At 40.2% G+C, this 14,958-nt stretch overlaps 1 protein-coding gene across 1 annotated transcript in view; it reads right to left on the bottom strand.

Moving 5' to 3' along the window:
• The window catches only part of TMC3 (transmembrane channel like 3), a 131,904-nt gene that overhangs the window by 61,396 nt on the left and 55,550 nt on the right, over positions 1–14,958 (bottom strand). The window contains exons 10-16 of the mRNA XM_069762130.1: positions 14,599–14,746; positions 13,372–13,481; positions 13,211–13,286; positions 10,354–10,587; positions 5,976–6,104; positions 5,272–5,339; positions 2,786–2,914 (exon numbers count right to left, since the gene is read on the bottom strand). Of these exons, the coding sequence (XP_069618231.1) occupies positions 2,786–2,914; positions 5,272–5,339; positions 5,976–6,104; positions 10,354–10,587; positions 13,211–13,286; positions 13,372–13,481; positions 14,599–14,746 (894 nt within the window). The remainder of the gene's footprint in view (positions 1–2,785; positions 2,915–5,271; positions 5,340–5,975; positions 6,105–10,353; positions 10,588–13,210; positions 13,287–13,371; positions 13,482–14,598; positions 14,747–14,958) is intronic.

Here is a 14,958-nt window from a genome sequence, read left to right as displayed (position 1 = left end):
GATCCCCCCTATAGAACAGTGACATCGGGGGATGTCACTGCTCTATAGGCCTCCAGTGACACACTGACAGGAGACAGTAACTCCTGCAGTGCATCACTGAAGAGGTTACCTGAGTTCATTGTTCTCACTTTTTGGCAAAGCTGCATGGAAATTTTCCCACACAGCAGTGCCACAAGTGAGAGTGGGAACTATTTCTCACAGCAGCAGAGGGATACAGTGCGGAAGGATACCTTCCGTCATTGTATCCCGGAGCCCCTGGAGAGCGGTTGCATCAGCTGATGTGGCCGCTCTCCACGGGAGATCGTCTTGGGACACTCGTATTAATTTTTATATCTGTGGACACAGGGAGTATATTGTTTTTTTATTCTTTTAATATTTTTTACCGGTGAGCAATGGATTCAGGGATCAAGGTGATGGTAAGTATGTACTCTATGTTGTATGTACTGTATGTGTTGTTTATATGTACTGTATATCTATATGTATGTGTTGTATGTACTGTTGCATGTAGTATGTTGTATGTACTGTATGTCATATGTATGTTATATGTACTGTTGTATGTTCTGTATGTCACATGTTGTATGTTCTGTTGTATGTTGTATGTACTGTATGTCATATGTTGTATGTACTGCATGTCGTATGTTGTATGTTGTATGTACTGTTGAATGTTGTATGTACTGTATGTCATATGTTGTATGTACTGTTGTATGTTGTATGTACTGTATGTCAAATGTTGTATGTACTGTTGTATTTTGTATGTACTGTATGTCATATGGTGTATGTTGTATGTACTGGTGTATGTCATAGGTTGTATGTACTGTATGTCATATATTGTATATAGTGTATGTTGTATGTACTGTTGTATGTTGTTTGTACTGTATGTTATATGTTGTATGTTCTGTTGTATGTTGTATGTACAGTATGTGCTGTATGTTGTATATACTGTATGTTGTATGTTGTATGCACTGTATGTTGTATGTATGTGTTTTTTTTTTGTTTTGTTTTTTACATTCAACACATTAGCCGGATGATGGGGCTACTACTGTCCCATCATTGGCTAATGTGCCAATCACTGTTACTGTAGCAGACTTGTCCCATCGGACGATGCCTGCACACACACACACACACATACACACCCGGACAGCGCTGCACACACCCAGACAGCCCCACACATACACGGACAGCGCGGTACACCCCGGAACAACCCACAGACGCCCCGGCAGACCCACGGACAACCCGCAGAACCTGCCCGCACACACATACATGCACACAGTCACTGCCCACACTCCGCCCACACACTCCCTCCTCCCGATCTGCAGCGTTTCCCCCCCCGCAGCTAAACCGCAGATCTTTTTTACATCTGCGGTTTTGCTGCGGATGTGCCTGACTCAATGCAAGTCTATGGGTGCAGAAACGTTGTAGATCCGCACAAAGAATTGACATGCTGCGGAAAAACAACGCTGTATCCCTGCATGTTTTTTTCCGCAGCATGTGCACATCGGATTTGGTTTTCCATAGATTAACATGCTACTGTTAAAAATGCTGCGGATCCGCAGGAAAATCCGCAACATGTGCACATAGCCTAATTTTAAGGTTGATGCTTTTTGTTAAATAAGTTTAAAAAATAGCAAAAAAGAATAACTACATGGGCAATTACATAAACTTTTCAATTCTGTTAGGATCATGGATAAAATATATCATTTAATTATTTATACCTGAGAAGAACCATAGTAATTACATCAGATTTGCTAACTATCAGTATATTCTTAAAATGGTTGTTCCATGAATAAACTATATTTTAATAAATAGATCTTGGAATATTAATAAGCTCCACAGTTGGATATGTTAAAAAACATTCCTGAGGTGAGATAACCTTATAAATGTTCCCCTCATATATACTGGTATTTGCTTTGTCAGACCCTGCCATGCTGCTCCAGATCACAGCTGCTGGCCAGGAGGGGAGCATAAGTCAATTATGATAAGTGAGTATACAGACAAAATGGCAGGAGCTTGCAGTTGCTGCTTTCTGAGGTAACACAGGAGCAAGTGTTTCTGTCACGTCTCCAGCCCTTTGAGCTCATCATAAAACACTGTGCTTTCATGTCATTAACTTAATTCATAATGAGTTCAGAGGGCTGGAGACATGGCAGAAACACTTACTGCTGTGCTACCTCAGAAACCTCTGCTATTTCATCTGTATAATCACTTATCATAAGTGACTGATGTTCCCCTCTGGCCAGGAGCTATGGTATGTGCCAACTTTGAACTGGAGCATCTCTACTTGGTTTTATACATTACACAGCAGGGGCACAATTTTAAGATTATCTCAGCACTAGAACATTTTTTTAACACATCTAGTTGTGGAACTTATTATTCCAAGATGTGTTAATTAAAATGTACTTCGTGCACAACCCCTTAAACACTGAATTCATTTATCCATAGTTCACATTCTGTGTATGGACCACAATGCCTGGACTGACCTTCAGTCTCCTGACCCAAAAATGTAGCCCAAATAAGCTGCTAGACTGGGTCAAAAGAACCATAATCAGTCTTGGCATTGCAGTCCATACAATGACCATATACAAATTTAGTTTACTTGATGTAAAGTCCTCAAAAAACAACATGGCCTTCTAGTGTGACCTTATCTTCAACAGGAGGAAATTGGAGCAATACATTTGTAGAACTGTATAACCTTCCCAGGAAATGAACTTCATTTATCATTATAATGTAGTTGGGAGCTGAGATACTGTATTGTGCTTTGGCTTCTTATGAGCTACTTACTACTGACCTTGAAGCTCGGAAAACCTGCTGGTGTGGAACATTGCAGGTCAGCACTGCCCAGCTTCTTAAATACATCAGTCCTATCAATTTGAAAACATTGAAAGCAGGAAGACAAGGAGAAAAAAAAGCTCCCATCCTGGAAAATGATAAGGATCGTGAGCACGTTTACCATTAGAAAACTTCTACTATTACAAATAAACACACAAGCATATTACTTTTCCCATGCTTCCCAGTAGTCTTTTCTCTAAATCCATATTGTTCATGTATTTGTGTATACATGCAGCTGCTTTGAGTCCTGTGCAGTGTTGTTTTCATCAGAGGCATTATTATTATTATTTCGTCATGGCATTATTCAATTGTGAATTAAATTGCTATACCAATTGGGTCACCCAGCAAGTCATCAACTCTCAGCAGTGAAATTTGTGAATATAATGTGGCAGCATGGTGGCTCAGTGGTTAGCACCAAGGAAAACATCTGCAAGTAGTTTGTATGTTCTCCCCGTGTTTGTGTAGGTTTCCTCAGGGTACTCCGGTTTCCTCCCACACTCCAAAGACATACTGATAGGGAATTTAGATTGTGACCCCAATGGGGACAGTAATAATAATGTCGGTACAGTGCTGTGGAATATGATAGCGCTATATGAGCATAGCATATTAATAATAATAACCACATTTCAGAGTTACTTATATAGTTTGTGCACCTGTTGAGTATTTGCAACACATTTTTCTGCACCAAAAAAACGAGTGTTGGTAGAAAAAACACTGCATAAAAGGTGCATGTTTTTAATGCATTTTTACAAGTGTTTGTGATACTTTTTTACATGTGTTTTTGATGTAATTTTACTTTTTTTTCATTTCTCATTTACAAAACAAAACTTCAAAAATGAAAATTTCCCAGTCACTAAAGGATTACAAATACATTAAAACTTATTATTGGCAACCTGTTTAGAGTGCTGATTATCTGCATGTCAAGACAGCATAACACAAGTAAATCATAATGACAATTGGCAAGTCTTGGGCCTTAAATGGGGGCAGACATAGAGTAGACTTAATGCCCAGGGCAGCAAAAACAGTAAGTACTGCCTAACACATTTGTCATGCATTTCATTCTGTATATGCACCGTAAGCTAAAGTAGGCACTTGGAGGGGTACATGGAAGACCTTTGAAAAGTGGGGATTATGAATGCACATGTATGGTATTTTAGGCATTTTAAATGATGATGTTCGTCCTTCGTAGTCGAAGATGACCATGACTTCAGGGTTAGAAGAGAATTAGTAGTTATGGGTCAAGAGGTGGCTGATGAGTCCAATCCGGGCCCTGAAGGTTCGCCCACATACTTGACATAAGGAAGCAGATGTAGTTAGTACACCAGATTCTACTTGTGCCTTGCGGACAGCACGCTTTCTTTTTGCATCAAAGATTTTCTTATCTTCAGCTGCACATGCTCCTGAGGTGATCCTGCCCGCCAACCTGGACGATCCAGGGCAAGCTCTTCCCATTAATTGGTGTTGACTTCCAGGTTTTTGAGAGACACTTTAAGGCAGTCTTTATAGCGCTTCTTCTGCCACCCAACTGCTCACTTTCCTTGGCACAGTTCTCCGTACAGTTGTCTCGTTAGTCGGCTGTCAGGCATTCTGACCACATGTCCAGCCCACCTGGCTTGGACTTTCAGCAGGAGAATGTAAACACTGCAGAGCCCAGTTTGTTACAGAACTGCCGTGTCTGGGACATTGTCTTGCCACATGATGTGGTGGAGTCTGCGGAGGCAACTCATGTGAAAATGATTAAGCTGTTTAGCATGCCGGCTGTAGACTGTCCAGGTCTCGCTAGCATAGAGAAGTGTGGTGAGGACCACCGTGCAGTAGACCTTCAGCTTGGTGGTAAGGCTGAGTCCCCTTCGTTGCCAGACGTTCTTACGCAGTCTCCCAAAGGCGGCACTGGCTTTGGCAATTCTGTTATTAACCCCAGCGTCTATGGTTACTTCACGGGAAAGTGTGCTGCCTAAGTAGGTGAAGTTATCGACTGCTTTGAGCTTTTTCTCCTTCACCGTGATACGTGGCTCCTTGTATATTTTCCCTGGAACAGGTTGATACATAACTTCAGTTTTTCTAATGTTGATCTCAAGACCAAAACTGTTGCAGGTTTGCAAAAAACAGTCCATTTCATGCTGCATCTGCTGTTCCGTGCTAGCGTTAAGTGCACACTCATAAGCAAATAATAATTCATGGATAACACGGATAATAAACACGGAAACAGGCATTTTAAATAGTGTTATAGCTAACATCTTGCTGAACTGTATATGGAGGGTACATGGCGGCACTTGGATATACTGGAGATATTAGGTATTGTGTAAATATTCAGGGCTATTTAGCTGGATCCAAAAATGTGCTGGCAGTTACTCCTTTTCAGCTCCCAAGCAATGTAACATGCACCAAATCAATAGATCAAAGCCTATAAATACATACAACTTGAATATAATTTTGAGTACATACCATATCATTCCTTGGTTGTAGACCAGATGTAGAACATTCTCAGCAATTTTGAATTCTCCATATTCTGGCTGAATACATATGAAACATTCATATAAATTCCAAAGAATCATTACATTACATAATGTAGGTCAAAGTCTGTAGACAGGGTTAAATCCAAACCACAAAACAGGCAAATCAAATTACATCTTATTCCCTTGTTAAACATCCAAACATAATTTAGCTAATAACTATCCATACTCAACAGCGAGGACAGACATGGAGAGATGATCCCTCCACAGAGCATCATCCTTGCACGTATTAAACAATTATAGAAAAGACATGTCAGGATGAATAAAATCTTATTGTCTGTGAAAGATACTGACACACCCGTGATGTAATGAATGAGCTATATACTTATTGCATATTTGATGTCAACTATGCAAATCTGTGTTGTGTAAATCCATAAAATCCACAATTTATCAATAACCTCCTGCAACCACCATCCAAGTAATATGAAATGTGACACCTTGACATCTAGTAATTCTAAAATCCATCAGATGCTAAAAGTAAAAAAAAAAATATGTATATGTATCCTTTTCTAGAAACTCTCTTGTCTCCACCAGGTGTTTCTAACTACTTTAGAAATATTTTGTACCCATATTCAAAATGTTTTATTTTCTTGAGCTGAGGATTATAACTTTACAAGTATTTTATCTTCTACTCACAAATTTGCTTTCAAGGTCCCAGCAACAGCAGTCACTCAAATACCGTACAAACAGGCCACGGAAAAAGTCAATAAGGAGGATACTGGCCACTGTGAAAATCATATCAATAATGGAAAGCTTCAACATCTCCTGGAATGGGAAGATTCCAGTCATTAATGTAGATGATTAAACAATTTGCTAAAGTTTCACATGTTGTTAACTAAAGCCATTTTTCCAACTTAGAAATTTTTGGTAGAGATAACAAAAGTGCACTTTTTATCATAATTTTTTTTATTTATCTTTGATTAAGACATATGAAACATATAACATCAAGCCAGGCTTGAAACACAACAGTATGTATTTTGCCCGTTCTACTATTTTAATGAAGTCACAATAAAAAGTTTGCTTTGCTTTTAATTGGCTCTTCTGGATTGGAAAACTCTTTTTGATTACTTCAAACAAAGCTGCTTGATTTAATTTATATACAGTATATACAGTTAGGGCCAGAAATATTTGGACAGTGACACAAGTTTTGTTATTTTAGCTGTTTACAAAAACATGTTCAGAAATACAATTATATATATAATATGGGCTGAAAGTGCTCACTCCCAGCTGCAATATGATAGTTTCCACATCCAAATCGGAGAAAGGGTTTAGGAATCATAGCTCTGTAATGCATAGCGTCCTCTTTTTCAAGGGACCAAAAGTAATTGGACAATGGACTCTAAGGGCTGCAATTAACTCTGAAGGCGTCTCCCTTGTTAACCTGTAATCAATGAAGTAGTTAAAAGGTCAGGGGTGGATTCCAGGTGTGTGGTTTTGCATTTGGAAGCTGTTGCTGTGAGCAGACAACATGCGGTCAAAGGAACTCTCAATTGAGGTGAAGCAGAACATCCTGAGGCTGAAAAAAAAGAAAAAATCCATCAGAGAGATAGCAGACATGCTTGGAGTAGCAAAATCAACAGTTGGGTACATTCTGAGAAAAAAGGAATTGACTGGTGAGCTTGGGAACTCAAAAAGGCCTGGGCGTCCACGGATGACAACAGTGGTGGATGATCGCCGCATACTTAATTTGGTGAAGAAGAACCCGTTCACAACATCAACTGAAGTCCAGAACACTCTCAGTGAAGTAGGTGTATCTGTCTCTAAGTCAACAGTAAAGAGAAAACTCCATGACAGTAAATACAAAGGGTTCACATCTAGATGCAAACCATTCATCAATAACAAAAATAGACAGGCCAGAGTTAAATTTGCAGAAAAACACCTCAAGAAGCCAGCTCAGTTCTGGAAAAGTATTCTATGGACAGATGAGACAAAGATCAACCTGTACCAGAATGATGGGAAGAAAAAAGTTTGGAGAAGAAAGGGAACGGCACATGATCCAAGGCACACCACATCCTCTGTAAAACATGGTGGAGGCAACGTGATGGCATGGGCATGCATGGCTTTCAATGGCACTGGGTCACTTGTGTTTATTGATGACATAAGAGCAGACAAGAGTAGCCGGATGAATTCTGAAGTGTACCGGGATATACTTTCAGCCCAGATTCAGCCAAATGCTGATGTTGATTGGACGACGCTTCATTGTACAGATGGACAATGACCCCAAGCATACAGCCAAAGCTACCCAGGAGTTCATGAGTGCCAAAAAGTGGAACATTCTGCAATGGCCAAGTCAATCTCCAGATCTAAACCCAATTGAGCATGCATTTCACTTGCTCAAATCCAGACTTAAGACGGAAAGACCCACAAACAAGCAAGACCTGAAGGCTGCGGCTGTAAAGGCCTGGCAAAGCATTAAGAAGGAGGAAACCCAGCGTTTGGTGATGTCTATGGGTTCCAGACTTAAGGCAGTGATTGCCTCCAAAGGATTTGCAACAAAATATTGAAAATAAAAATATTTTGTTTGGGTTATGTTTATTTGTCCAATTACTTTTGACCTCCTAAAATGTGGAGTGTTTGTAAAGAAATGTGTACAATTCCTACATTTTCTATCAGATATTTTTGTTCAACCCTTCAAATTAAACGTTACAATCTGCACTTGAATTCTGTTGTAGAGGTTTCATTTCAAATCCAATGTGGTGGCATGCAGAGCCCAACTCGCGAAAATTGTGTCACTGTCCAAATATTTCTGGCCCTAACTGTATGCACTGCTCAAGAAAAATAAAGGGAACACTTAAACAACAGAATATAACTCCAAGTAAATCAAACTTCTGTGAAATCAAACTGTCCACTTAGGAAGCAACACTGTTTTACAATCAATCTCACATGCTGTTGTGCAAATGGAATAGACAGCAGATGGAAATTATTGGCAATTATCAAGACACACTCAATAAAGGAATGGTTCTGCAGATGGCGACCACAGACAACATCTCCGTACCAATGCTTTCTGGCTGATGTTTTGGTCACTTTTGAATGTTGTTTGTGCTTTCACACTCGTGGTAGCATGGGACGGACTCTATAACCCATACAAGTGGCTCAGGTAGTGCAGCTCATCCAGGATGGCCCATCAATGCGAGCTGTGGCAAGAAAGTTTGCTGTGTCTGTCAGTGTAGTGTCCAGAGGCTGGAGGTGCTACCACGAGACAGGCCAGTCCATCTACAAAAAATTATCAACTGAATCACAACTAATAGCTCACGGAGGTCTGGAGTTGGAATGATGCTTAAAATCAAAGTGGAAAATGAAGTTAGAGGCTGATCCAACTTCAGTGGAAATGCCTCAAGACAAGCAAATGATGCTCAGTAGTGTGTGTGGCCTCCACGTGCCTGCATGACCTCCCTACAATGCCTGGGCATGCTCCTGATGAGGCAGCGGATGGTCTCCTGAGGGATCTCCTCCCAGACTTGGACTAAAGCATCCGCTAACTCCTGGACAGTCTGTGGTGCAACATGACATTGGTGGATGGTGCGAGACATGATGTCCCAGAAGCGTTCAATGGGGTTCAGGTCTGGGGAACGGGCGGGCCAGTCCATAACTTTAATGGCGTCATCTTGCAGGAACTGCTGACACACTCCAGCCACATGAGGTCTGGCATTGCTCTGCAGTAGGAGGAACCTGGTGCCAACTGAACCAGCATTTGGTCTCACAAGGAGTCTGAGGATCTCATCTCAGTACCTAATGGCAGTCAGGCTACCTCTGGTGAGCACATGGAGGGCTGTGTGGCCCTCCAAAGAAATGTCAGCTCACGCCATTACTGACCCACTGCCAAACAGGTCATGCTGAAGGATGTTACAGGCAGAAGTTCGCTCTCCATGGTGTCTACAGACTCTGTCACATGTGCTCAGTGTGAACCTGCATTCATCTGTATAGAGCACAGGGCACCAGTGGCGAATTTGCCAATCCTGATGTTCTGTTGCAAATGCCAAGCATCCTGCATGGTGTTGGGTTGTGAGCACAACCCCCATTTATGGACGTCGGCCACTCAGACCATCCTCATGGAGTCGATTTCTAACCGTTTGTGCAGACACATGCTTTGGCAGTGCTCCTCCTGTTCCTCTTTGCACAAAGGCTGAGGTACCGGTCCTGTTGCTGGGTTTTTGCCCTCCTACAACCCCCTCCTTGTCTCTGGTGTACTGTCTTATCTCCTGGTAGTGTCTCCAGCCTCTGGAGACTACACTGACAGACAACGCAAACCTACTTTCCACAGCTCGCATTGATGTGCCATCCTGGATGAGCTGCACTACCTGAGCCGCTTGTATGGGTATTAGAGTCCGTCTCATGCTACCATGAGTGTGAAAGCACAAACAACATTCAAAAGTGACCAAAACATCAGCCAGAAAGCATTGGTACTGAGATGTTGTATGTGGTCACCACCTGCAGAACCACTCCTTTATTGAGTGTGTCTTGACAATTGCCAATAATTTCCATCTGTTTTCTATTCAATTTGCACCACAGCATGTTAAATTGATTGTCAGTGTTGCTTCCTATGTGGACAGTTTGATTTCACAGAAGTTGGATTTACTTGGAGTTATATTCTGTTGCTTAAGTGTTCCCTTCATTTTTTTGAGCAATGTGTATATATATATATATATATATATATATATATATACCTTTGATTATGACTCAGCTAGATTTGAGACTCGTCGGTATTTGATATGCCCATGCCACTATTTTAATGAAGTCAGAATAAAAAAAACTTTGCTTTCAATTGGCTTTGCTGGTTTGGAAAACCCTTTTTCTTCACTTCAAACAAAGCTGATTGATACTTTGCAAGCTTAATCCGTGATCAGTGGAGTGGATTGCCTAGGATCCGGATTGAACACAATACATATATTTCATGGGTATCCACAAACTGTGCAGGTATCTTTCTCACATAGCATCCTGCCTTTGTTGTAGCCTTTAACTACATTTTGCCTACTGTACATAAGTCATTTGCCATGTACCACTGTTATTAACTCACCTGTCCTACATAGGTTTCCCAACATTCATTCTTATGTGGTCGGATGGTTGGTATAATAGACAGTGTTGTCTGGTTGTCAATAAGTGCCAACGGTTTTGTCAAGTTCTGCTCAAATTCTAGAAGAAGTGTAGAGTTTGTGTCCATTCCAACAGCAGGAGTTGCGGTAGAAAACACAGTGACTGCTGCGGTAGCATAGAGAGGGGCAGCGTCTCTGAATGTGTCATTACTGCTATTCTGAAAGAAAACGTGAAAAAATATATGAAAACGCTTGGATCCGATAAAATAAAAAAGCTCATACTCATCTCCTGTGTCAGTACTATTACAGCGGTGTCGATACTCTCGTTCCTGGGGCTCTCGTGTGGTTGTTATGACACATGAGCCTGGTGTCCAATCAGTGCTGGTGTCACTGTCTGTGCCAGTCCTTCCTTCTGATGTTCGATTTGTCCAAAGGTGAGGCCAGTGATGCCAGCCCTGATTGGGTGCCAGGTATGTTCTAACAACCACATGACAGCCCCTTGTTCACGAGTTCTGAAACCGATGGAACAGCACTGGTCCTGAGCATAAGCTTTTTTATTTTATCGGGGCCAGGAGTGGTGTATGAGAAGGGATTGTTCAAGTTTGGTTTGTTCCATATTTAGGCAGATTTTTGAAACTGCTGTTTTTTTATCTTTGTCAGTACATATTGATGGAAATATATATTGTTAGCCTTTACTGATACTAACTTTGCATTAAAATGTATTTGCTGACTTTACCTAGTTTCATTTTTTGGGCACAGATTGTTGACAACACATGCAAATTTCCTCAGGGATTCTATTTATATTGTATTGTTATTTAATCTGATCAGTCTATTTTGATGGTTGGTTTCGATAGACGTGGGCATCTCAGCCTTATTTCAGGCTAATTGTGTTTCTTCATGGCATGTTTTACTTTTGAAATATTTTTATACTTCTGTGCTGTATGTTTCAATAAAATATTTTCCATTTTATGGTGATCCCTGTATTCAGTTTTGTTATAGGAACGGGAGTGCTGGCACGGAAGGTAAGTACAACTCTAGGCAAAAATTATGGTACCACCGGCCTTGGAGGATGTTCATTCAGTTCATAATTTTGTAGAAAAAAAGCAGATCACAGACATGGCACAAAACTAAAGTCATTTCAAATGGCAACTTTCTGGCTTTAAGAAACACTAAAAGAAATCAAGAACAAAAAATGTGGTAGTCAGTAATGGTTACTTTTTTTAGCCGAGCATAGGGGAAAAATTATGGAATCACTCAATTCTGAGGAAAACATTATGGAATCACCCTGTAAATTTTCATACCCAAAAATAACACCTCCATCAAAATAGATCTGCTCATTAGTCTGCATCTAAAAAGGAGTGATCACACCTTGGAGACCTGTTGCACCAAGTGGACTGACATGAATCATGGCTCCAACTCCAGAGATGTCAATTGAAACAAAGGAGAGGATTATCAAACTCTTAAAAGAGGGTAAATCATCACGCAATGTTGCAAAACATGTTGGTTGTTCACAGTCAGCTGTGTCAACAATCTGGACCAAATACAAACAACATGGGAAGGCTGTTAAAGGCAAACATACTGGTAGACCAAGGAAGACATCAAAGCGTCAAGTTTAAGGAAATTAAAGCAACATGTCTCCAAAACAGGAAATGCACAACAAAGCAAATGAGGAACGAATGAGTGGAAACTGGAGTCAACGACTGTGACCGAACTGTAAGAAACCACCTAAAGGAAATGGGATTTGCCATTCCAATGAGATTTATAAAGATGACAGCCTGAAGAGAATATGCAAATTTCCAGAGTTATTGATGATATGGTGCTGCATGTCAGGTAAAGGCACCGGGGAGATGGCTGTCATTACATCTTCAATAAATGCACAAGTTTATGTTGCTATTTTGGACACTTTTCCTATCCCATCAATTGAAAAGATGTTTGGGGATGATGAAATCATTTTTCAAGATGATAATGAATCCTGCCATAGAACAAAAACTGTGAAAACATTCCTTGAAAAAAGACACATAAGGTCAATGTCATGGCCTGCAAATAGTCTGGATCTCAATCCAACTGAAAATCTTTGGTGGACGTTGAAGAAAATGGTCCATGACAAGGCTCCAACCTGCAAAGCTGATCTGGCAACAGCCATCAGAGAAAGTTGGAGCCAGATTGATGAAGAGTACTGTCTGACACTCATTAAGTCCATGCCTCAGAGACTGCAAGCTGTTATAAAAGCCAGAGGCGATGCAACAAAATACTAGTGATGTTTTGGAGTGTTTTTCTGACATCCGTCCCTCTTGATCCGCAGCACAGGTTCGGGACATCTCCAAGCATCACTCTGCAATCTGCATTATTTCCACATCTCAAGCACTTGACACTTTTGTAATATTACTCAGCACTTTATATATTTTGCTGCTTCTGGAGATGTTTAGTAGGATATTTGTCACCTCTCAGTAGTTCATTGCTGCAATATTAGGTATTGTTTGCATTAAGTGTTTACCCATGTTTCCAACTTTATATTTCTGATACTAATGATTTATTTCTTTGCACAGTGTCTTTCGTATTCTGCATGGCATGTGTTGCCATCTCCTTTGCTTTATGTCATCTAATGTGTTTTTTAAACTAACATTGGTAACTAAATAAAGATTAATTAATTTTTACATATTTTGTTTTGGGAGGATCTTTGTTTTCTCTGTTGGTTACTAGTACTGGGCAGGGTTGTCCACTACTAAGAGGGAGATGTGAAGTTAGTTTCGTTACTATCTCTACTACTTCCAGGGAGATGTCAAGTTAGTTCAATGAATTTATTGATAATTATTTTGTGTAAAAGCTTCACTTTTAACTTACTTCACTCATGCTGTTTACTTTGTCCAGTAGGGCAATGATTAAACTGTACAAGTTTCCTAGATACAAAACCAGAACCCTGAAGACAGAACGGATAAAGTGAATATCTGGATAGCATATCTCCATGAAGTCAGTATTATCTTAATTATGCTCTTCATTCTCACCTCGCCAGCTGGAATCTTAATGTTGTTCTCGGATGATACATTTCCAAGGCAGCTACCAGCTCAAATGCTGAAGGAGCAATCATGGTTATAAGTGAAACCACAACGCTCACCTGTAAAGAAGTATACAGCATCCACATATATATCAGACTCAACATATTTACATTCACGTGTTATCAATTCTCCATTAAATTTGTTGTCCTGTCAGGACCACCCCTGCCTCTATGCCTTATTATATCAAAATCACATTCTTGGACCCCCCATTTAAGAGCGTGAACTTGTGAAACCTATCGGCTTATGTATTAGATGGTCAACCATTCATTTGCAAAGTAAATGTATGGCTGATCACAACTTCTCTCAGAGTTGATCACGAGGTAGAAGCCAAATTAATTCTTAGGGCTCGTGCAGATGACCATATAGCTCGGATGAATGCCATCTGTTGTTTTGATGGGGAGCACTTGTCCCAATATTATTCTATAAGGCTGGGCATGTGTCCGATTTTTTTACTGAGTCAGTCTGAGGAATAAATCACTGCATGCACAATTTACCTCCAATAATTAGATTGCACTCTCCCATTCATGTCTATGGGTCCGTGGAGATCATCAGACTGCACTCAAGTGACATCACATCACATTTTCAGTGATTGACTTTATAGAGGAGGTGGAGAAACTTTTTTGTCTCTCCACCTGCAAGAAAATCAGATCCTACTCTGATCAAACTCTGAGAAGAGTGTGATTAGCATCAGACCGATTTTCTTGGATGTGCAGAAAACAGTCAATCGTTTTTCTAGATGACTCAGGAACATACATACGAAATTTAACATGACAACACCAAAGGCAATATTAAAGACCTTATCAGTCATTGCCTACTTTCAGTTACAAAACATAATATTTTTGACCCATGGGAAATATTTGTTAACCAATAAACCTAGCAATATTAGGCAAGCAAAAATAATAAAATTAATAAAAAGGGGTTATTTGAATAAAAAAAAAAGATGGAACCAACATCTTGGAGAAATGAGTGCATAAAGTATTGATACTTACTATCATAAAATTAAAAATGCAAGTAGTAAATCATAAACTGACTTCATGAAGCCAAACTACTGATTGGGTGTACTGTCCGTAATGTAAAGAGCTTAGCCACACTGTTTAGGCAATGCGAAACATGTAGACCCTGGTCACAAAACCAAATTATTACCACCAAGAAAGGAAGAGAATTAAACTAATTTACCTCATTTTTCTCCCAAAGTGATAGCTCTATTTTTGTACGTTCCAGTTTTTGTGATCTGTCGACCACAAAGTAGATAATGTATATACTGCCGGCAAGCGAGAGTAGAACTAAGATGTTGGCAAGAATTCTTAGACTTATTGTCACAGCCCTGGAAGCAGAACATGTGGTAAAGTGAAGATGGTTTCATATTTTCTTGTGTTACATATAGGCAGAGATGCAAAATGACACTACAAATTACCTTAGAGGTTGTACAGGATTGAGATTTTGATGACCTATCCTTAGGATAAGTCATCAGATTCTTGGAAGTCCGACAGCCGTCACTCCCACCAATGAGGTCCTATGGCGGCTGGAAGTATATAG

The sequence above is a fragment of the Ranitomeya imitator genome, chromosome 4, assembly GCF_032444005.1.
Source record: "Ranitomeya imitator isolate aRanImi1 chromosome 4, aRanImi1.pri, whole genome shotgun sequence".
In the NCBI taxonomy this organism is placed as follows: Eukaryota; Metazoa; Chordata; class Amphibia; order Anura; family Dendrobatidae; genus Ranitomeya; species Ranitomeya imitator.
Note: the sequence above shows the minus strand (reverse complement) of the source record. Positions and strands in the feature narration are given on the sequence as shown.